The following is a 25,465-nucleotide window of genomic DNA, read 5'->3' on the forward strand; positions in this document are numbered from 1 at the left end:
TAAAGAATACTCTATGCTGAAGATTTTTAAGTGTAAACTATACCTTTTATTGCATACCCCAGTATCAGCAATAAAAGTACAACCTTACTGATTCAGTCATTTAAGCAGCAGATATTTTACATTTAAAAATCCATGGGGCACTGTGTAGCTCAGTTGGTTAAGCCTCCAACTCTTGATTTTGGCTCAGGTCATGATGTTAGGGTTGTGAGATGGAGCCCTGGATCCTGTCAGGCTCCATACTCAGCAGGGTGTCTGCTTGGGATTGTCTCTCTCCTTCTCCCCCCATCCCTGCCTGGTGTCTCTCTCTCTCTCTCTTTCTCTCTCTCTCTCTCTCAAAATAAATAAATACATATATACATATATACATACATACATACACATGACACTGCTGGTTCAGATTCTTATAGGAAGTATCCTGAAATAAAAGGAATTGTAATATGCTCTGATCAGTGTATACTGCTTTCATTTTCCATTTCTGCATGTTTCAGCTTTTGCTTAGAAACTCATGAATTGGGATATGAAGCTATAAATTTAACTTTCTGCTGAATTAGATGCAAAAAGTTTTTTCTTTTTCCCTTTTACCCAAATGTTAAAATATTTTTTTCTATCCCCTTTGTCACTATGATTCCATACCCCTATATTCCCAGAAAAGAGGAAAAGGGATCACTACAATGGAATCTACTAGAGGTTCCTTGGGATCCTGCCTTTGTTATGAAATATAAACACTTCTCTAGAGAAAGATTTTTCCTGCCTGGATTATATTTCACTAGTGCTACATATTCTGTGATGTCTCCATAGCTGCTTCTGTCAGTATCTAAAAGGCTTTGGGTTTTTCTCCACCAGGAAAGCTATGCATAATTGGGTCCTGATCTCCAAAGTCTCTTCATAGCTACATCCCAAACTTTGCCAAACTGTCAGCTGGTATCTCACTAGAAAGAACCAAGTGTGATCAGTATTGAACATGGGGGCAATTAGTCCATGGACTCCAGATTTCTGGGGTAAAACATCCTAAGCCTGACTCTTTCAGAATCTTCTCTATGTGTTCTTAGAGAAGAACAATCAAACAGAAGAGCTGACTGCATCCCAGGAAATACATTGCCCTAAATATATATTTTACATGTCTCTTTAAGTTATAATTATCACCTCCATTACCACCTACTGGGCTCATTAGTGAACTTACCATGAATTCTTCATTGCAAGTCACACATTATCATGTGAAGTAAAGAAAAAATAAACTCAAAATATCAAGCCATTCATTCTTAACAAAAACAAATAAGCTTAATGATAAAGATGTCATTTAAATCTAGTATTTTACCATTAATTTATAAATGGAATTTATAGTCCATTTTTAAAGTAGGTTTTTGTTTTGTTTTTTAAGATTTTATTTATTTATTCATGAGAGACACAGAGACAGAGAGAGAGGGAGACAGAGAGAAAGAGGCAGAGACATAGGCAGAGGGTAGAAGCAGGTTCTATGCATCTGTTCCCCCGATGTGGGACTCAATCCTAGGACTCCAGGATCACACCCTGAGCCAAAGGCAGACACTCAACTGCTGAGCCACCCAGGCATCACTAAAATAGGTTTTTGGTTTTGTTTTGTTTGTTTTCTTGTTTTTTGCTGGTGGCTTCCAAAGTAGTATTTAAATACTAAGAATATTTAGTATTTTATTATCTAAGAAATTAAAGCATGTTCACATGTGTTTTGTCTTGTTTTTTCACAGTGTCTATGAGTTGGAGATAATAAAGCATGACTCCATTTTAACACATGGAAAATGGGGTTCACAGTGATATATACAGAGTAAATCCATGGGTTGATTTGCTTACCACTGGCCAAAACTGAGTTAACACTACTAGAGCTAATTTCTCCTGCTGCCTGGGCCCAAACACATTCATTATAATTATTATTATTTACTGAATTACAAACAAGAAAAATTGTATTGCCAACCAAAAATAAAACATCAAGAAGGTCAATTTCTTTGGAATAAGAACCATTAGAGATAATTTGACCAAGGAAGGTCTGGTCTGGTATTCTAGAGAGCTGCTTTTTCTCTTAATAGTAACACTCAAATATACCTTTGAAGGCCAATCATGTAAGTTAACAAGACAGAAGCAATCAGTAGTATATGTGAAATATTTTAAAATATCCCCTTTATTTTGAAAAGGACAATATTCTTTGTTGATTCTTTTTCCTTTACGAGAATGATAATAATAAAGGAGAAAACAAATGTTTTTCAGCTTCTCAAAAAAAAAAGAAAACCTACAAGTTTAGCAAACTGCACAAAGGATAGATCAAAAGTCTCAATATTTGACCCTCTACAACATTTTTCTTGGACAAGATTAAATTTTGATGGACTAAGAGAAGTTACACTTATGCAAAATATATATCCGCCTATAAGAAGTAACAGAGGAAAAAACCTCAAAGTGAAGACATTTTCTAGGCACAAAATACTATAGGAAGGCAGAAATTTGGCCTCTAACTAAACTTCAATGGTTCACAAACCTGAATGTGCATTGGAATCTCCTAGAGGACTTGATGAAACAGACGTGGCCTCTCCCCAGGGAACATGATTCAGTCATTCAGGGAAGGGCTAAGAATTTACATTTTAACAAATTTCCAAAGAATGAGATGATAAAGCTAGTCTGGGGACATTTTGAGAACCACTGCTTTACCTCAGTCACTTAACCACTGTGAAAGTCTCAGTGTAACTTGTCCAATCCTCCCCACAATGAATGTTTTGTGTCCTCTGTGCCAGTTAGTATTTCTATCAACAAACACGATCACTTCCAAAGCAAAGTATTACTTCAGAGTATCTTCATCACCTCAGAGTTGTACACTTTTAGAGCATCACAATCTTATAGATATTCAATATGTGAAATAAAAAATATTGTTATATGTGTATAATAGTTTTAGAGTCCTTAATGTACAGATTTGACAGTGAAAGAGTAAGATGAAAAAGGTATTTGAAGACTCACTGGTATCTAGGAATTTCTGATTTGATGTTAACAACAAAGCATGGGTACAAGTGGGAATCTCCATCCTCAGGACTTACCTGTGACCGGTGCATCAATATCCAGCAAATTTTTTTCCTGTCGGAGAATTGAAGCCCCTTCTGTTATTATTCTCAATGCAACACTCTCTTCCAGCCTGCCCTCCTTCATGAGATGTGCCTTTAAGATATCCACACGAGGTTTCCCATCGTTATCAAACACTTCTTTTGCTGTAAGCCGGTGACTTGGAGGAAATGGGACAGCTGAAAAAGGAAAAGTCAAATCACTACATTAGCTAAACCCAACTAAAATTGAATAATAATCACTAAATATTTCTATCACTAATGACCTAGTATTTTAAAAGTTCCCACATTAAAATAAAATCAAGGGCTATCCAGAAGTAAAGACTGCCTTCTTTCTTTGATTCTAGATGTAATTTGATTGCTGAAAGGAAATTTACGTTTCTTATTCACCCAGTACCTATCTCTTACATCTAGAAGATCCTGATTAAAAGAATAAAGAAAAAAGAGAGAGAGAGATATTGTTAGGCAATAATCAGTTCAACAAAAGAAAACAGTTTGTATACATCCAACCATAACTAACTCGCGAGAAGATGTTTCTCCACTGGAAAAAGGTCTGCCAGACCAGATTTACTCCTCTAACTAAAGTCACACCTCTGAGTAAACTGACGGACTCACTGTTTAAGAAGACAGCAGGAATCTGAGAGCAAAAAAGGCAAAAATACACTGAATATTAAACAGGAAATCAGGATTCGTGTGTACATATAACAAAGGAACATCTTGAGAACAGTAAAGGACAATATGGTGTCAGGGAAGAGACAAAGATATTTAGGAGTATGATATGACAAACTCAACTTACCACTCAGAACCAGAACCAACCATTCTTTCTTTCACCCACACCCTAATAATTTAACAGTAAGAAGCTCTCTTGTAGCTACCAGCATTCTTTACATTTGTGAGTACATTTGTTCACTCATTCAGCTGAAGGACATTCACTAAACTTCTACAATGTGCCAAGATATCCAAAGGTCCATGGTTAGAGATGGTATCATAAAGGTCAAATTTCTGATAAATGGACCATAAGCCCCTTCAGTGAGGGTAAGTCATTATCTATTTTACACAAAGATTCATTACTGGAATAATGGAACAACTCAGATCTATCAGAAATATCTAGAAGGACGAAGGACCATACACAGTTTCATGAAATTTTCATTTGCCATGTGCATTATGCCATGTGCATAAGAACATCTCCATATGACATATGACATATGACATATGACAGTTCCTTTTTTAAGAAGAACACTTAATTTTAAGGAATAAACCTAGCTCCCTAACTTGCTAAAAGTGTCTCTCAAAGAAGCAAGATTTACAGTAGAGCTATAGCAAGAAATTCTGTGTAATCTAATAGCATAGATTGCTATCCAAGAGAAATCATAAGTACTTAAAAGAAAAGAAAAATCAGGAAGTGAACCTGTGCTAATGGATGCAACTTGATTATCTTAATACCCCCAGTATGTCTATTTAACTCTGCTGCCAAAATGAAGTGGCATGAGGCTTCTGTGGTCAGATGAGCCTGGGTGCAAGCCTGGCTTTGCATGCTCACCAGTTTTATGACCTTGGGCGAGTGAAATAACCTCTTTTGGTTTCAGTTACCTCACCTGTAGATTGGGGATTACATCTATATGAGCACTGTTATAATAACTAAGGTACATAGTAATATCTGTAGTTAACATTTATAGAGTGTTTACTTTATGCCAAGTATTGTTTGGGTAATAAAGTCAGACACAACAGTAAAGCTGTAAGATGAGTAAGACATATGTACATGTGTTTACATATCAATGTTCTTAGTCCTCACAGCACAACTGTGGGGGAGAAACATGAAGCTTAAACTTATTAAGCACTTTGCCCAAGACAATCACCTATCAATTTATATGTTGACCCAGCGAGTATAAACTCCAGCAGTGTGATGCCCAAATACCTGTGTCAACAACTATACTACACTGCTTCTCAAAAAGTACTTAAGACAGTGCCTAATAACTGTAAAGTCATGAGAAGATCATTTTTTAGAACTGCAATTCTAACAAATACTGAGAGGTGTTTCTTATGAAGACTGCTTTTATTTTCAAAAATTACTTTGGGCAGCTTTTAGTAGAACAGATAGATAACACAAAACCATGATGTAAATTAAAACACAAAAGATGTAATACCAAAGCATAGTGTACTATAAGAGCAAGTGCAAGAATTAAACAAGAAGCAGGAAAAAAGAGGAATTTAGGTCGTTAGGCATTTGGGCATAATTTTGTTCATTTTGGCCACATTTTTTTTTTTTAAGTGGGTCTTTATGTTTGGTTTGAAATTAGAAAATATCTTACCTGGTAACTTCTCAAAATCCCTCAGACACAGGTTGGCGAAGGGAAAGGAAGAAACTTCTAAAGGAAGGTAGGGCAAAGATCTGATATTTTTTTTTTTTTTTTTTTTTTTTTGGTGATTTCCTAAGATGAGATGAGAGTTGGACTACTGTGAACGTTTAAGTGACTCTGAAAAACTGTGAGGCAAGAATCATAGGAGCACAGAGGGTAGGAGGCTAGTTTACTGTCAGGCATATAAAAGCAGGGGTCTCTGCCATCCATGAACTAGATGGCCTCATTAAACTTAGGAAAGATCAAAGGGAGCTCCTGGGTGGCTCAATGGTTGAGTCTGCCTTTGGTTTGGGTTGTGATCCTGGGGTCCTGGGATAGAGTCTTGCATCAGGCTCCCCGCAGGGAGCCTGCTTCTCCCTCTGCCTATGTCTCTGCCTCTCTCTCTCTGTGTCTCTCATGAATAAATAAATAAAATCTTAAAAAAAAAAAAAAAAAAAGAAAGGTCAAAGGGTTAAACCTGAAAGACCTAAAGCATTTAAGAAGGTTGAGAGGCAAAAGGAGAGCACCCAGAGAGGCATCACCTTCATGAATTATACTTTCTCCAAGTCCCTATGCTCTCTCCAACGCCAAGATCACTGCAGTAACAGATGTTTCCTCTTTGATGCCAATCTTTTACCTTCCAGTAATTGCTAATCCTAGGTAACTGGCTAAGGTGAAGCCACCTGCTCTGACATAGAGGAGTTGGTTCCAAATAAACAGAAGCAAAAAGAGAGGAAAAAGGCCAAACAGAAGGCTCTAGTTCCAGCTGGATGATAGGGACACTGGTGAGATGGGGCCCTTTAACCGGTTAAACAGATGGTAAGGCCCCCAGGGAACCAAGATGCGCAAGTGATGATGCCGAAGTTGGAATGCACAGATGCTGTAAGCCAGAGAAAAGTTTTCTGGGACAAAAATAAGAGTGGGCTAATATTTGTGTGCCTGTGCACCCTACCCTCTGGCTTCATAAGCCTTACAAAGGTCACATTTATTTGCTTCCTCTGTTCACCTAGAATTCTACATGCAGACGTGTGACAAATATGGAGCAAAAATACAATGTACATAGAAAACATGTCTTTCATTAACTCGTAAAAATGGCTACATTTGATATAATGAAATTGGGTTTTCCCTCCCCTCCATTGCTTTGAGTATTACAAGCTGCTTTCATTGCTACATGAGCATGCCAGGACTGAAGTAGTTAAGTTTGTGCATGCTAATAAAATTTAGAAATATCTGTTGGTATTTGGCAGACTCTTCCAAAAACAATTTTCTTATAATTGCCTCCTAAGTATGGACTATGGTGTTGTAATAATGTACTTAGAAGTATCCTGAAAGTAGAGATAAACCCTCTCAGCTTTCTCCACTTTACAACTGTCATTCAATGTCACTCTTTTTTCCTCAAAGTAGCTAAAATTTTGGATAAATATGTCCTCAACTTACTACAAAGATAAAGCATACTGACAGCTCTAAAGGCAATATACTGGACCAGGATAGAGTTCCCATGTCATTGACTGTGGAAATCTGGCAGAGACGGATTTCCAATGAATAAGATAAGACCTTGTGTTTTTATTTACTATTTGTTGACACCACGAGAGAGTTCATCTACTTGATACAGAGAAAGGTTACTAATCTGGGAACCAAAATCACATGTATCCGATATTGGCATCTATATAATGATTACTGAAGTTGTCAATTATTCATCCATCAGAGAGAAACACATTTCAAGTCAGAAAAGCCCAGGAGCCAGAGTAATTCTAGCTTTGGGTTCTGTTTTTTTTTTTTTTTTTTTTTTTTTCTTTTCTTTTCTTTCTTTTAAGATTTTATTTATTTATTCATGATAGTCACAGAGAGAGAGAGAGAGAGAGAGAGGCAGAGACACAGGCAGAGGGAGAAGCAGGCTCCATGCACCGGAAGCCCGACGTGGGCTTCGATCCCGGGTCTCCAGGATCGCGCCCTGGGCCAAAGGCAGGCGCCAAACTGCTGTGCCACCCAGGGATCCCCTGGCTCTGGGTTCTGGCTGACAATGGGGGCCATACCTCTGAAAGAGTCAAGGGGTCTCCTCCTGTGATTTGGGCTAAATCAGTTTTAGATGACCGCTATGTGCCTCAATAGCCATAAGTCATCTGCTTTTACTCAGAGGTAGATCTAGGAATCTAGGTAGATCAGAGGAATCTAAAGATTCCTCAAATCTGAGCATACCTGCTGCCTGACCTCTTTCTGGAATAGTCTTATGAATGCTAACAAAAAAAGAAGCACGAATGAAGAAAACACTTAGCCTAGGGGGTTTTTTGCAAACCCTTGTTTTGCTTTAATTTTTTTTTCTCAGAAAGAAAAAAATTTGCACCTAAAGTATATCCAAAGACAAAAGATCCGAAAGCAGCTCACTTGCCTCTCTTCTTCCCTATGATGAATGTCAGAGCATGCTCACAAAATCCTGGGGTCTTTGGGAGAAAATTAGAACTCTCTCAATTTAGACTCCTGACACTCTCATATTAAATAAGAAGGAACTGAAGTCCATGTAGAAGATAAATGGATTGTTCAGGATCACAGGATTAGTCATTGGCAAAACCAACATTAAATTTTAGGTCTCCTGGTTTGTATTTGAGCATCTTACCCTCTAAATCTGCTCTGTCCAATTGACTAGCTACATAGGACTGATGAACACTTGAAAAGTGGCTGGTCCAAACTGAGATGGGCTGTAAGCCTACAATGTACAATGGACTTAGAACATTTGATACAAGAAAAAAAAAAAAGCAAAATATCTCATTAATCTTTTTATGTTGATTACATATTGAAATAAGATTTAGGATATATTGGGCTAAATAATATTTATTAAAATTAATTTCACCTATTCCTCTTTATTTTTTAAAATGGATACTAGAACATTTAAAATTTCATAAATAGTTTGTACTAGATTATTACTGGACCATGATGCATCCTTCTCAAAAAGGAAATGAGAATAGGGAGAGTAGAAAGTATATTCTGGAATCTTTCTTCTTTTTCAACTTTAGCTTCTACAAAAAACTTGAAAGATACAAAACAGACATACAAAGATGTCTCAAAACTGACAGCACGTTAGAATCCCTTTTAAAAATAAATAATGCTGAGGTGCAACCTCTAGAAATTCTGATCTAACTTGTCTAGGAAAGGATCAGGGCAGTGACACACTTTTAAAACCCAGGATAAATTGATGTGAAGTCCAGATTAAGATTCGCTAATCTATACCATAAGGAAGGACATATAAAATACCAGGCAATTTAATTCCCACTCCCTAAACATGTTCCACAATGTCAATCAACCATAGCAGATGCATTGTCTTTGCAAGTCCAGACACGTTTATCCCATCCTTCTCTGTAATCAGAATGTGTACAGAAACAGCGCTTGTCCCATATTTCATGTTGACACTGTCTACACCAAGGCTGTCTAAGATACTTATGTTGGCACATGTTAAGAGAACATCTTAAGGATATTACATCATAAATCAACTTAAGGGGCATCTGGGTGGCTCAGTGGGTTAAGCATCTGCCTTCGGCTCAGGTCATGATCCCAGGGTCCTGGGACTAAGCCTCACATCAGCCTCCCTGCTCAGCAGAGAGTCTGCTTCTCCCTCTGCTTCTACCACTCTCTCTGCTTGTGCTCTCTTTCTCTCTCACTCTCTCTACCAAATAAATTAATAAAAAAAAAATTAAAACACACACATAATTTAAAATACATTCTGGGTGACTTCCATAAGCTGGCACTTCATTTTTCCCTCATGGACATTTGTATATGTCACTAACTACTATTCTAATCAAACCATATCATTCAACCAATCAACCAATCAATCAATCATCATGCGCCTAGAAAGCACCCACTATGCATTGTATTAAATGTGAGGCAGTGAGGAGGACCACGAAGAAGTGGGCAAGAGAAAACAAATATTAACAGATCCAGACTCTGAGGAGATTACCATGTGATATATATATAAAATATATATACAATTAGTCTTTGCTTGAAATACCTGGAAAAGCATGAAACTGCAACTCTGAATAGCAAAATTTAAAGAAAATGGAAGACAATGCAATTAGTAAGGGGAAAAAAATGTCTATCTACTTAAAGCTCATGCCTGAATTCCTCTATAAAAAAGCTTTAGGTACAAACACACCTTTCTGCCATCTAAAGTATATAATAAATATCTCAATTTTTTAGGTGACTCCAGAAGATGATGTTCTGCCTTTAAGGTAAGTAATGAAAAATATAATATGCTAATTTAAGATACAATATGCCAGCTACACAAAAGTAATTCCTATGTCAGTAAATAAAATTATTCTGAAAACTGATCCTGCTTCTGAATAAACAGTGAAGAGATAAGTGAACGGAAGTACTGTTGACTTTTCACTAAATTCTACTTGGGTTCTAACATTGGACAATTAGGTTTGGCTTATATTCTTATGGGTTTAAAAAATTCTTTCAGTACGGGGATATATGTTCATCCATGCACATAATGTCTATATGCAAAGATATACAAACCATGTTGTCTAGGAGAGACAGCTTAAAAATTAACCACAGCTAGCCTCTAAGAAACACTGTAGGAATTCATTTACTAGGGCCCTACTTATGCTACTCCTGTGGACATTCATCACTTGTTTGTTTGAAAATATCTGGCTTTCATTTTAGACATTAATGTCTGTCAAATTAAAATATGCTTGCCCATATGAAGTGTGGTTGAATATTAATCTTGTAAACAGAAACATCCGATCGCATTTAAACTAAAAAAAGAAAAAAATATTCACAGTAAATCTAAATCTGTAAATAAAACCCCAATTTATTACTCATTTTTTTTCCTACAGTTATGATGAGCTCCTCCATCCTTAGAGCAAAGACCTCCTTCCCTCCTCCTCTGAAACTACCACCCAGATCTTGAGCCTTAAAATGTATTCAGTTTTAGACACAGGATGTGTCCTGATCATTTCACTAGCAAATTGAATACTTCATTTGGTTTTCCTGAATGTTTCCATGCAAATATAATACAATGGTATTTTATATAACATCCCCAAAGTGTTAAGAAAAGGGCAGTATGATACTCGAAGAATTTATTAAAATAAGCCATCTTTTTCTCCACTGGCTTACATAATTTTTATTATACATAGCATTTTTGAAGTTAAATCTGAAATGTGCTACAAGCAATTCTTTAATAAAGATTGGACACTAATTAATTGAAAGATTTATTGTTCTAACTCCAAGAGATTTAATAATTAATTAGTGAAAATGAGTACCTTAACAGTTCAGAGCTTTTTTTATTACCTGAATTTCAAAATACTTTCCATTTAAATAGGCTTATTGATACATAGCTACTCTTTATCCTTTCTATGTACAGTTATTCTTGTTCTCTGGACACTGCATTCTTAAGTCTAAGGACTCAAGGACACAGGGATGGGTGACAGTCTATTACCCTTCCACATGTACAGTAATTCTATCACAAAACTCCTTTGAAGTTTTGATATTCTGGTTAGTTCATTTAATTACTAGAAAAATTGCAACTGGCTTACATAATAAATTATGTAATAATGATTCAACATGAGAAACAATTTGACGGAAGTTATATTTTAAGAATTTCAAAACATTTCAGCATTACTGAAAAGCTTAAATAAAATCTGATTTTTTGTTGTTAAAATAAAAAAGTTAAATGCCCAAGTCCAGTGCTTAACATGGTGGCCATGCCAATCAAAAATTACTTTATACATATACATGATTAAAACAAAATTATACTTGCTGGGTTTTAATATATGATATTGACTATCGAGATTAAATTACGAATTCTAATTTAATATTAAATATTTTAATTTAAATATTAAGTTAAATTACTTGAAAATTTTAAAAAAATAAAATTGAAGATGTGTCATTTTGTAAGAGTTTACTCTATATAATTTTTTAATTAAAAAAAATATAATCAGGGGATCCCTGGGTGGCTCAGAGGTTTAGCGCCTGCCTTCAGCCCAGGGTGTGATACTGGAGACCCGGGATCGAGTCCCACATCGGGCTCCCTGCATGGGGCCTGCTTCTCTCTCTGCCTGTGTCTCTGCCTCTCTCTCTCTCTCTCTCTGTATCTCTCATGAATAAATAATAATTAATAATAATTATAAATATTTATAAATATATATTATTTATATATTTATAATTATTTATAATAAATAAATTATTTTTTAGAAAAATATATATATAATCAGTCATACTCAGTTATACTAACAGGTTCCCCAACTATATGTATTGGATCTCAGTATTAGATGAAGTGACTACAGCAATATTTTTAGCAAACGGCATTTACAGTAATCTCTAAATCTAAAATCTCTAATCTAAAAGCAAACTTACAGTAATGAATAAAATTCTATTCATTGAGATAAATTTAAGCAGAGGGCTTTTTATTTATTTACTTTTTTTTGCTTTTGCCTTGAACATTTTCTTTTTCTCGAGAGAACTATGTCACAGGAGGAGATTAAAATCAAGAAACAAACAAGATACTATAAGACAATTTGAATTTATTTCCCAAGTGAGCAGGTCCCTTTGAACATGGTAATTTTCCCTGAGAAATGAAAAGTATCTAGGGATTATAAAACTTTATTTAGCCCAAGTTATACTTTATCATTCAGAAATCTCAACTCAATGGCCTAAGACAGGAACTATAAGCAAGGACCTTACCTATACTGGAGCTAAACTATTTGATTAGAAATTTTTTAATAAATGTAAACTTCAGAAAACTCTGTATTAAAAATAGCAAAACTTAGTTTTCAATTAAACTTGGAAGTTGATATGATAAATCAATCTATGCCCACACACAATTCTTTCAAATTCATCATTCAGCTCTAGATGCCCACACATTTTCTATGCCCACATGCCCACCCACGGTCCCCATCCCTGTGGTTAAAACACCTACAGGCATCAGAATAATTTTTTTTTTAATGAAAAGGCTTCCTCTTCTCTAAAAGGTCTTGAGGAAATGGCAAATCTATGTCCCAAATATCGAATAATGTAAATCTAAGTGACAATTTAAGGATATTACTGAGTTACCACTTTTTGCACATAAAGGATGATTGCTTTAAAATGATAAATCTGGCATACAGCCTTGTATCTGTCTGCCGCAGCAAAGCAGAGATCAACATTTTGCCTCAGAGTCACCCTCTAGAGAGTCAAGGGTGGGAGCTAAAATCTCAGGTTTGTATTTAATTCCCCCCTGACCTGGCTCTGTGCTCCCTACTCCCTGTCGGCTCAGTAGTGAAATATTAGGTCCTTTGGGCCTCTCCGTGTTTCAGTAATGCTTACACCAAATTACACTACTTGCTTCAGTCTGATGACCAGACCTGCTCTCATCCACTCTTTCTGGTCCACCATTTCTAAGAAACACTCACTCCCACAAATAATACAGAAGCATACAGTAGGACCCAGTTCTTAGTACCTCAAATGTGTGCTCTCCAAATCATAATCTTCACACATCTATTTAAATATTGGAATGTTTTAGTAACTACCACTGACAATTATATCCTCTGAAACTTCATTTTCATTTGTTTCATTTATCTTTAAAATGTACTTCTCAATTTTGATGTTAAATTAAACATGCATTTCTTAATCTATCAAATGGAAAATTGCTAATTTCATAATAAAACTGCCACAGACTGCATTTCCTTCCTTAATAAAGAGCCACACTTAAGGGAGATTTTCTACTCTTAAATATCTTGTACACATAAGAGAAATTCTCAAATAATTACAGAAACAATTATGTCAATTTCAAATTTACATTTAACACCAAATCTCTTTAAAGAAGTCAATCAATCATGACTACTCCAGAAACATCAGAATAATTAAGTAGAAAGATTGACAATAATTTCCACTGAAAGTCTAGTCCCGTACTGTTGCATATTGGTTGTTATGATTTCAAATCCACTTGTCTATGGCTTAATTGAAGTTGTTTTGAACTAAGGATGAATTTGTTCACATTGAGGAAACTGTTAGAATGTCGTCATCAACATCTGTTGGTGTCAGTAAACACTAAGTAGCTCATCTGTTGATGGGTGCCACTGGGGGCTTATCAATGAGAGCATAGGGAAGAGCTGCTATGATGTAATGGACATTTAAACATTAAATACCAAGAATTTGTGAGGACTTAGCAAGAGTATTCAGTTTGGGCAAGGGTACCCTTTGCTGATCTAAATAGCTCTCCACAGACCTTGGGCAGTGCTCACTTTAGCAGTGCTTATACAATGATTTGGGGGGTTAGCTTCTGCCATGGCAAGGTGACTCTTTGGTGGAGTGGTAAAAACCATGCAGGGCCCCTCTGAAGGAGATCATCTTGGCTGCCAACACCAACACCTTCATTTCCTAGCAACATGCTCTAGCAACAAGGGACTTCTGCTTTACCCTGGCAGCTGGACGTTAGCTCTTGGTTAGCTAAGCCAGCTCTTCAGAGAACCAACTCCTAGACAGTCATACGTCAACTAAATCTGGATTTTATTTCTTTCATCTCCCCTTAACCTGGAACAATAGTGTAATTAATCCGTCATTGGTTTAGAGTGTGTTATTTCTTTATTGGCTTATTAAGGGACATTATCCCATATGCTATCGGCTTGTGAAATATTACCATTATAAATTATATTTCCCGCAGTGAGCCTGTGTTAAATAAATTACTGGCAAAGACAATCTCACTCTCTGAGCATAATTTGCTTCAGCAAAACAGGTGCCTTGGCATTAATAGATATTCAATCAATGTATTTCTGAATGAATGAAAACAATGAATGGATTTTTTTCCTCCTTGCTGAGAATTTGGGGAAATTTTCTGTGATAATAGTATTAGTTTACAAAGAGAGAAAAAAATTGCCTTGTTCAGATCTAAAAGTATGTAATTATGAAAAGATAGTCAATAACCAAAATAACTCAGAAACTGAAACCTTCATTTAGTAAACATCTCTTTTGAAGTACTCATTACAGGAAAGAGACCATGGATGCCAGGTGGTGAGGTGGAGGTAGAGGCCACACTTCAAGATGAAACAGACACAGTCAAAAGTGAGCAATAGAAAAAAAAAAGTGCTAAATGTTCTTAATTCCATATGTGAATACAAGATCATAGATAAAATCTGTAGTGATTTGTGATGTAAAATTGACCCAATAACAATAAAAATAGTATCGTCTGGGGACAAAAGTGCTTCAGTGCTTTTAAACTTATAAAGCATTATCCTGTGAAATTTCAGAAAGCAGCTCAAATATTTCCTTTAAAAAGAACATTTTTTTTAGTTTAAAAAATGCTAGTAGTATATATTTATTGAAGTACGCATCAGTAAAATAAAAAACTCATTTTAATTTTCAGATTTGGAATATCTGAGATTTATTAGACCAACACTTTCTCAGCATCCCTAAATGTCAGTAGTTCAGGAGGACAGAGTCCTCTTTTGCCCGCTTTTAACTACTTGCTTAATGACTATCACTACTATTCAGAAAGAATCCAAATCTTACTACTAGACACAAATAAAAAATATATTGTGAAATGCAGTTGTTGAAAATAGCTAAAACCTCACTTATCTAACTCCTTCTAAGCATGTACAGAATTACAGGACAATATGATTCCCATGACATATGACCTTGGGTTATGGTTCCCAAAGACATCCAAAAGCTTCACTTCCATAAATTATTCACTATCCAAGTAGGCATGACAGTGAGCCATGCAGGCAGAACTGAGATTGCTTTTCTTAGAGTTACATGTGCAGAATTCACAAGTGGCAGACAAGAAATAGAATATTTTTTATTACCCCATCATTTAAAGTCATTCCTTGCCTCAAATTACCACCCCAAAAGTAATTAGGATGAAAAGTAGAACTACTAGCAGATTAATACAAATGTAAGATACAGGACATGTCCAGTGAAAATTAATCACATATGCACACATGTGCGCACACACACATACCACAAATCAAATGGTGTCATACAGTGTGTGTCAATTTAACATGATTGTGTATATTTTTTATAAGGCCCTTGACAATGCTCCACTTCTTAACCAGCCACAGTAAAGTCACACACCCAGAGGTAATCGAAAATTGATCACTCACCACAAAATCTGTGCCTGTTATTTCATAGGAAAGGAATGGAGCCATTCTCACTACATAAATAGAAAAGAATGATGGCCCAGCAAAATTGAGGATGTGTGTTCAGTTCCATATTTTACAACAGCCCTTGGAGTTATCAGGGTACTTCTATAAATACTCATGATGGTATACAGTTGATCCTTGAACAACACAAGGATTAGGGGCATCAACACCCCAAGTGTTTGCAAATCTGCGTATAACTTTGACTCCAAAAAAATCTGCATATAACAATTAACTGCCATGCTAATAGCTCACTATTGAGTAGAAGGCCTACCAATAATATAAACGATCAATTAACACATACTTTGTATATTATATGTATTATATACCATATTCTTAAAGGGAGGTAGAGGACAGAAAAATTTATTATGAAAATCATAAGGAAGTGGGATGCCTGGGTGGCTCAGTCGGTTAAGCATCCAACTTTTGATTTCAGCTTAGGTCATGATCTTAGGATCATGAGATCGAGCTCCACATTACGCTCTGTGCTGGGTGTGGAGCTTGCTTAAGATTCTCAAAAAAAAAAGGAAATACATTTACATTCCTATATTATATTTATTTTAAAAATCCACATTTAAGTAGACCCGTGCAGTTCAAACCCATGTTGTTTAAGGGTCAACTACACATTCCACAGTTCATAAATAACTCTTATTCCAGATTACTAGACAACACATTGTTACAAAGAGGGAATTTTAAATGATGTAATATTTAAAAGAGGTATGGCTCAGTTATGGGATACTTTCACTTCCAATGAAATGTTCCCCTCCCTGATAGAAACACATAAGTGAAGACTATATATACATATATAATCAATTTTTTAATGTAATTAGAATCAGGAAAAGAGTGCATCCAATCATTCAAATTGAAACTCAAAATAGTCTTCGATTTGCTAATACTCTACACAAAGCCGCTGTATTTTTTAAAATGATATGCATTCAGTAAGTACTGGAAAAAGTAAAATGTCATGAAGCTTCTCTCCATTACTTACATGCAAATGAACTAAAAGCAACTTTTCTTTATGAGCCTAAAGTCTGAGAAAATACAGAAACCTTTGAAGTTGTTTTGTAAAAAATATCCTGCTCAAAACTAACTGGTCAATAACATCATCATTTTTGAGGTTATTTATATTTGTACAAAGTAATAATTTTGCAAAGAAATAACTTCTACTTTTATAATGGAGAATTAAAGAGTTCAAAGCTCAGTAGAAGTTCAAGGAAAATTAAAGGAGAAGGAGAAAGGCCAAAATTGGTTTTCATCACTTCAGGATGATAAGTTTGACTTCAGTTCGCTAAATTGCCAAATTACATTGTATTTTAAAAAAATGAGGTGCCTGGTTGGCTCAGTCAGTTAAGTGTCCAATTCTTGATTTCAGCTCAGATCATGATCTCAAGGTTGTGGGATCAGACTCTGCACTGGGCATGGAGCCTGCTTAAGATTCTCTCTCTCCCTCTGACCCTCCCCCACTTAAGAAAAAAAAGAAAAGCCAAATCCTAAATAGCATGTGAATTTTATTAGAACAATTTCCCATAGGTATCAGCATTGCTTACTCCCCACCTAGCCAAGGGGGACCCAATTATTACACCAAACGATAAACAAAACAAATGATAATCAGTAACCCAATCTTTTCTGAACTCCTTACCTCTAGACTCTAATTACCCAAAGGATTTCCATGCTTCAGGGACCTATAAAGTGTGTCCTAGAAGCAAGGACAGAATCTTGGATCTGATTATAAGAGGCCATTGCAGTTGCTTTGGAAATAGGATTCATCTTCCTTTTTTTAATGCAAATAATTTCTCCATCCTGGATATAACTATTCAAATAACAAACTGTTCACGAAAAAACACATTCAAATAATGTGGATCCTCGTAGAGTCCATCTGCTCTCCACAAGGTCTACCATCATTTGGTACTCAAGCAACAAAGGAAAAGAGCTATAGGAAATTTCACTGCAATTATTTATATATACTCATATAGTGGGGACACAAAGTTGATTAAGTTATCAAGAGCTCGCTTAAGTTAGATTTTGTAAGACTTAATAACCAAAAAAAATAGGTATCTAAAGGAAATATTAAAAAATAGGACTACTGAAAGAAAATATAGAACACCAAATAAATAGAAGTAAAGAAAAACTGTAGACTTCTGAAAATACACAACTATTACAAGGGAGAAAAACCAAGCTAGATAAAGCATCAAATAAATTAAAAGTTTTGTGAAACTTTGAAATTCTGTGGCAATGCTGTGTGTTGCACACATTTTGGGGGAGAAAGTCTACAGTTTAACAGACTCTCAAAATGGTCCTTGAGCTAAAGGGGCTAAGCCTCCCTTCATCACAGCTTCCTCACCATTACTATGACACCCGTTCTAGTCTAGTTGCTCAATGACACTCTCATCTAGATTATTAAAATAATGGTTAGATGATTTCTCCAAGTCCCCAGTAATCTTTCCTCTAGCCACCTAATCCCCAAACCCTATGGTCTGGTCATACCCCATTACTCAATACCCCAAGTATTCCATATAATTCCATACTCTTCCTCAAGCCTTTCAGAAATAATAAGGCAAAGGGGCTTAAGGTACAAACTCAGAAGCCAGAATGCCTGGGTTTACACCCCAACTTCACCAAATTATATCATCCTGGGTGAGTTATTTAACTTCTCTATGCAAAAGTGTTCAGATTTGTTAATTGAGGATTAAACTAACTAATATTTGTAAAGTGCTGGGAACATTATTAGCATAGCAAATACATCATTAAGTATTCCTTATGACTAACAAATGCCTAGCTTAGCTCCTTAGGCATACAACCTCCAGATCATGCCTATTCAAAGTGTGCTTTCTATCTGAATCCCCAATCCTTAACTATCGATTACTTAATAAAATGTCCTTGGATCACCAAAATACCAAGCTTTCTTTACTTTGTGTTTGTGTTGATCTCTTTGCTCTGAAAACACAGAGCACGTGCTGCCTGTATTAATGTTCATCCTTTAATACTCGTAAGACACCCACCAATCATTTGAAGGGGTGTAGGCTAAGTTACAAATGTGCACAAAACTGAAACTAGGTTCTTACATACCATTTAATTTCACTCTTCAATTTTCTCTCGGAAGAAACTAAGGCTCAAAGAGATTAAGAGTAGCAATGATAATAATAAAAAATAACAACAATCACATCTATGGTATTTATTATTCTCAGACAGTTCTACATGCTATATGTGTTAACTCACTGAGTCTTCATGACAATCCCATGATGCAGATACAGTTATTCTATTTTTATATGCAAGAACACAGGCACAAAGAAATTAAATAAATTTACCAAGTTCACACTGCAGCAAGTAAATAAAGGAAGCCAGGGTTCAAAATAGGTCCTCTGGCTCTAGAGTTGTGTTTTCAATCCTTGTGACTTTGCCTCTATAAATAAGAGGGGATCCAGAGGTAATTAATAGCAAAGCCTGAAGTACACACATAGTTCTCTGGATTCCCTGGTGACACTCTTTCCTTAGGAGTTCACCATTCCCTACTCAAAAGAGATGGCCATAGCAAACATTCAAAAAACATTCATCCAATGATTTATGTATAGACCGACCATTCACATCTCACCACCTAATTCTCTAAATGCAGTAATATTTATCCCAAATGCAGTTTGTTTCTTGAACATCTTATTTGGTTTTCCTGTCTTATTATTTAATTGCTCCCAGTCTTGAAAGAGACCAGAATATTACAAGGAATAATTGATTCAGTACTCAACTGGTAAAAAGTACAATGTCTCTGTTGTAATTTGGTTTCTGATGGATTGATCTAAAGATAAGATGAACCTCCAAAGTATTTCCATACATGACTGCTGAACTCAGGTTCTATCCAAAGCCTAAAGTTTCCCATTAATGACTGCTGGCCACCTTTCAGGGTAGTCTGTGATTTTGGCTAAAGTGTGCCTCCCCAACATTTGTTCCTTAGAAAGCCTGGTTAGTCTGCTGTCATTGACAATTACCAGTGATTCAGAGCAGGATCTGAGCTCTCAATGCTATACAATGTAGTGGTTCTGAGTTATGAAGTCCCTAATCAACTATCTTCACATTCTGGCTTTAACAGCTTTGTATCCCTATGAAATTCTTGAGAAACCAGTTTCCACACTTGTAAAATGGAGATATTTACCTCAAGAGGCTGTTAAAAGGATTAAATGAGAATGAATTTATAAAAGCACTTAGTGCAATACTTGGTATGAAATATGAACTCAAATTTACTAAGTATAAAAATGTATTACTTATTACTATTGTGCTTCAGGGAATTCCCACAGGATTACTCTTGTTCCATTTACCAGCATTTCATTGTATCACCTGAAAACTTTCATTTACACTTGGAATATTTATGCCACAAAAAACCCCAAGTATTATTATATAAATGTATGTATAATATATGTGACCTAACAGGAAGAAATGACATTAAGTATGATCCAAAATTGCTGTCTAATCAAGGACTGTATTCATCATTATGGGAAAATACGAAATTCTTTCTATTAGTATAATGTGACCTTAGTGGAAAGATCAGCGAAGGAATGCATATGATAGCCCAGAGATGACTGGGTTATTCAAGACCATCAGATTTTATGTATACAACAGTTCTAGGCCAATAGATGTATTATTAAAAAAAAAAAAAAAAAACAAAACAAAAAACCTCTGGGAGAGAAAGAAAGCTCTAGAACATCTATGTAAAATACGGTTAAATGGGCTTAATTATGGCAAGTTTTCTTAGAGCCTTGCATATGTTATCGTATCTTATGACTAGGAGGGAGAGCAATCATCACAACTTTTTTCCTATAAAACTCAGTCTTCCTGACACACCATATTTTGTGAAAATACACAAATAACCAATTAAATTATTTTTATAAAGTAAATCAGTTCACACAGACATAAATATCCAACACAGAGGGTCAGTAAAATTGGGCAGAAATTTTAATCAAAATCATAAACATGTTAGTTTGTTTAAGCAGTGTCTGTCAATTTAAAAAAAACAAAAGGGGAAAACCTGCTTATTTCTGATTTCTCCTTATTCATATAGGCATTGTACTAAAAAATGTACTATCAGGCAACAAAAGTTAACATTTTTTAGTCTATAATGCACATTGTGTTTACTTTATGATATATGAATACAGCTCTATAATATTGGGTTAAGTCCAATATGATGTGAAGATACTAAATGCTATTATCAAATCAACAATAAGTAAACTCTTTGTATTTCACCTCGTTTCAAAATCACTCAAGCTATCTTCATCTGACTGCTCTATTAGGCAGAGATATTATTGGAACAAAGAACTATTTTATGAATAGAAAATTTTCAACTCTAAGAGAAGTCCTAAACATTAAAACAATTATCTATACATATTTAACATATTTGAACATTTTCATCTATACAATTCCATTCAATCTTCATGATAACCCTTTGTGATAGATACAATGTTCATTATTTTATAGAACAAGAGAATAAGAAAATGTGTTTACATTGCATGACAAAGATAACACAGGTAGTGCGTGGGGCCAGGATGTAATCTTGGAGTCTAGACTCAAAGTCCCATGCTCTCCCCACCAAAGCTCACCTTAACCTGCAAATGCCCTTCCCCCACCTAACCCTCCAAAAAAGCAGAAAGCAAGAAAGCAAGAAAGCAAGCAAGAAAGAAATCCAAACCATTGGCACACAGATTAGGCATATGCCTAAAGTTAGCCATAGCAATTTTCCTCCTAGTCATTTCCTTTATTTTCATTTAAATTAATAGAACTCCTTAGCTAAAATCCAAGAGAAAATGTTAGAGAACCCAGTCTACTCACTCTAAAAGCAATAATGAAAGCAAGTGCTTTCATTCTTATGGTGTAACTGCATAACTGTGTACTTCTATGCTAAGAAAATTCTCATGTCCTTTCATTAGATTTTATCCTGTATGTTCATTGACTTGAGTTTGCATTGAAGGAATGTCATTTCACCCAACATAATATTTGCATTTACATTTGCAATAATTTACAATGACAATATTTATAATGAGGTAAAATATAAAATATAATATTACAGTACCAAATAAAATATGTGCCTTCATGCCAAGAGAAAATTATCTCAAAAATTTTAAAAATAAATGCAAACTACTCTAAAATTAAAGAAAAAAATAACTATTCATCTAACCAAGAGATATTAAGCAAAATATAAAGGACTATAAGTAGATTTCTCTTCCTAAGGAACACTTACATGTAAATAAAGACTGTTATTAAGAAAATAATGCTTTTAATTAATGCACAATGTATTGATTTCTCTCAAATTCCTCATTTCTAATATGAGGAAAGAAATCAAGTTTTCTCAATTATCCTTTGTACCTAATTAACTATTAACCATACAGTTACCTATTAAGCAAAATATAATTTCTTCTTAATTTGTTACAGTGCAAGCATTTCCTTCCCTGTGGTAAAGAAAGGTAAACAACAGTGAAAGGGGGAAAAAGCTCACTTACGTGTTTCAGAAACTAGGAGTTGTTCACCATTCTAATCCAAATGTCCCTTTTAACTAAGTAAAACTAACCTTCAGTTGTTTTCATTTAGGCATTTTTTAAAAAACCTTAATTTAATAAAGCTAATTCAATTTGTTCTAGAATATACTTCATATTGCTGATACACTGAATTTATTCTAAAACACTGCTAATCTATTTAAAATGTGCAATATACTTAACTATATAGTATTAAAAATGCTTGCCATTTAGCAAAAATTTAGAAATATAACATGATTGGTTTAAGATTACAGTTGTATTACCAAAGCTCAATAAAAATAGCACTTAAGTAGCAGAGAAATATAAGACACATTCAGTATATAGCAGACTGTATTCTCACCAAATTTAGAGAATCTTTTATTAAATGAATATCTAGCTTAATTAAAAGAAAAAAGTCCCTAAGTCTTGAACCTTTGTGGCAACAATGAATATCTAAAAATCTAAGAATGAAGGTGTTTTTGAGGTAGTTTTTCGCTGACCTACATATGAATGCAAAGCAAAGATATTTCACTATCAATAAATTATAGGGGTGCCTGGGTGGCTCAGTTGGTTAAACCTCCAACTCTTAGTTTCAGCTTAGGTCATGATCTCAGGGTAGTGAAATCGAGCCCCATGTGGGGCTCTGTGCTGAGCATGAAGCCTGCTTATGATTCTCTCTCCCTCTCTCTCTGCCCAAGGGTCCCTCCCCGCCCCTGCTCTCTCTAAATGAAATAAATAAATAAATACATGGCATTATATACGACTTCTCATTTGGAAACATTATTTAGCCATTGTACCATGTGAGGGAAAATAGTAATACTGTCCTCAAATGAACCTCAATTATCTAAAGTATTTTTCTCTCATTTGCAGAATGAATGGCACTGTCTCAAATTAAGGAATTAACAGTGATAACAAGTACAATTATACTTTTTTTGAATCCTGAATTCACTTTACTGTTGCTAGTCATGGTGTTATGAACCCTATTTTCCTCAGCTGATCACCAGATTGGGACCCTGCATTCCAAAAAGTAAGTCCTTCAAAACTACTTTCTAGAGCTGTTCACTTGCTACAAAAACGTTCTGATGATTTTAACAGTCAATTTAGGGTTAAATAAAGTCAACACATATATCTGTGGTAAATTGTATCAGAAACCATTTTGAATGAAAAAGTACTGAGAAATCCCTTTCCTAGGTTATTATTCAAATATCAACAATATGCCTTCAATGACCAGGGAAAATAGAAATGTTCCAAAAAAATATATAAGTAAAGGTCTTAGAAAAGATTTTAAAATTTGTTGCAAAAATGAGCTATGCTAGTGGATAAACTGAGGCTAGATATTCTATATGGATATCATTTATGCCTATAGCATTTTATCCTGGTGTCAAGAGGTCTGAATACTTGGATTTGAAATCTGGCTTTACCATAGCCATGTAAAATAAATGTTTATTGCCCTCATTTCACAGATTAGGAAAAGGAGGTTAAATATACTGTCCAAGTCCACTCTGTCCAAGTCCACTTAATATTAAAGTGGCAGAGTTTGGATGCCCAACCAGGTAAATCTGTTTTCAATTTTTCACACTGTGTACCATGCTAAACTACCTAATTTATTAAATCAAACTGGTATGCCAAATAACCTTCAGAGATATAGTCAATTTTTAACTATTAAATATAATTTTGTCTCCCTGCTGAGTAAGTGAAACAATATGGTATTACGTTTACTGGTCGTGAAGTTAGCAGACAGATTCAGGCAGACTCTGTCACTGGCTACATAACTTCACTATGCAATTGCTGTTTCCTTGTTTGTAAAGGGAGGAAATAATACCAGTAGGCTCCAGATCCCTTTCCATTTTGAAAATAGAAGCCACATAGTGGTTTCTGATATATAACCACTGAATACATAATCATTTTACCTGCCTAACAAATCCCAGGGACAATCCCCAGGGCTACGGTTTTGGAAGGAACACCATCAAAAACAGAAGACAGAAAGCTGCATAAGGGCCACCTATGTGTTCCATTGGGCCGTGTGGCTACTGCACAAAAAGTGTCTGAAGGAGTCAGAAACTGAAGGCCCAAAATGCTGTCTCCACATGATGAGTCAAACCCTTATCTTTCCTACTTCCTGCAAGAGTGGATAAGGGCAGCAAGAGTCCCCAAGTGATGCTAAAGGGATCTACATTTCAATAAAGGATTTGTTTGTCTTATCAAGGGGAACAAGAAAAAAATATCAATGGTCCTATTTACTCCTCTCCACTTTCTGGAGCTTGAGGATGAACCCCTTATTTTGCAGAAAAGCCCATCAAGGAGAAAACTCTTGATGAATACTGGGGCAAGGAGAGGGGGGTGATGGGAGCGAGAAAATGAAAAAAAAAAAGAGTGTTAAGTGGAAGGGGAAAGAAAAAAAGGAGTAAGAGAGCCATCAACTACTCAGAAAAATTCCTTAAAAACTGCAGTATTTTAATGAACAACTTCCCCTCCCCTTTCAAATTAAAAACTAAAGCATACTCTCTCTTACCTTCACTGTTGAATATTTTCCTCTCACTTTCTAAAACAATTTTTGTTCCACCCAAGTTTTCCCATAGCTCCTCACTGTATAAGGTCAATTTTTGCTTTCACAAACACTAGCAAGGCTGAATAATAATTATCCATGGTTTAGATTTATTTCTAGAAACAATTCATTTAGAGAAAACAAAGGAAAAATCATGTGAACAATGGAAAATACAGTTCATCCAACATCCAGGTAAGATAGGAACACAAATAATAAGAATATTTCAGTGATGAGGATAAACTCTAAAACAAACTGTTCTCTGGGAAAAAGAAACAGAACTAATGGAGTAAATGGATGCGAAGGGAAAACTGACAGATTTGAAAGGCTGAAATGAGCAGAACTCTAGATTTTATTTTTTAAGTCCCAAACCAGAAACAAGCAATTACCAACCAACGAAAAATGTTCTCTATCATATTTCTCCTCCATAGTTTTCACTGGATATCCGTATGTTCCTTCGTATCAAAAATAGTCTTTTTGAGAATATCTGCTAAAGACCTGAGTTTACTCATGCATGTAAATGGCTTTGGTTAAATGCCTTTTGTTAAATCTCATGTGTCAAACACAAACATCTAGAAAATATAATATTTAAATGAGACATTTTAATATTATAACATTAATGATATAAAATTATACAATATATAATATTAAATTTGCAATCTATCAATAATGTGGGCTCAAGTAATAAGAAAAAATAAATTAGTGAAGTGCCACAGTAAAAAAAATTTCAAAGATGCCTGAGTTAGTGACAAGTATCCTCATACACAGCAGTGACAAGTGAGCTCTTGATAGAAAAGCACAGAAATACCTAAAATCACTTAAAAAAAAAATCTAAAGTAAAGTTGGCAGTGAAATAAATACACAGAATATTGTTGATATTATTTCCATTAGAAAAATATTTGCCTCAATGGTGGTCATTAGATATATC

At 35.1% G+C, this 25,465-nt stretch overlaps 1 protein-coding gene across 5 annotated transcripts in view; it reads right to left on the reverse strand.

The window, feature by feature from the left end:
* Positions 1 to 25,465, reverse strand: part of PPP3CA (protein phosphatase 3 catalytic subunit alpha) — a 310,204-nt gene that overhangs the window by 158,010 nt on the left and 126,729 nt on the right. For 4 of the 5 annotated variants that reach the window (XM_025423202.3, XM_025423210.3, XM_035709633.2 and 1 more), the window contains one exon: positions 3,051 to 3,251. The exons of the other annotated variant lie outside the window; for it this stretch is intronic. In XM_025423202.3, coding sequence (XP_025278987.1) covers positions 3,051 to 3,251 — 201 coding nt within the window. The remainder of the gene's footprint in view (positions 1 to 3,050; positions 3,252 to 25,465) is intronic. 5 annotated transcript variants of the gene reach the window in all.

This window comes from Canis lupus, chromosome 32 (assembly GCF_003254725.2).
Source record: "Canis lupus dingo isolate Sandy chromosome 32, ASM325472v2, whole genome shotgun sequence".
NCBI classification, from domain to species: domain Eukaryota; kingdom Metazoa; phylum Chordata; class Mammalia; order Carnivora; family Canidae; genus Canis; species Canis lupus.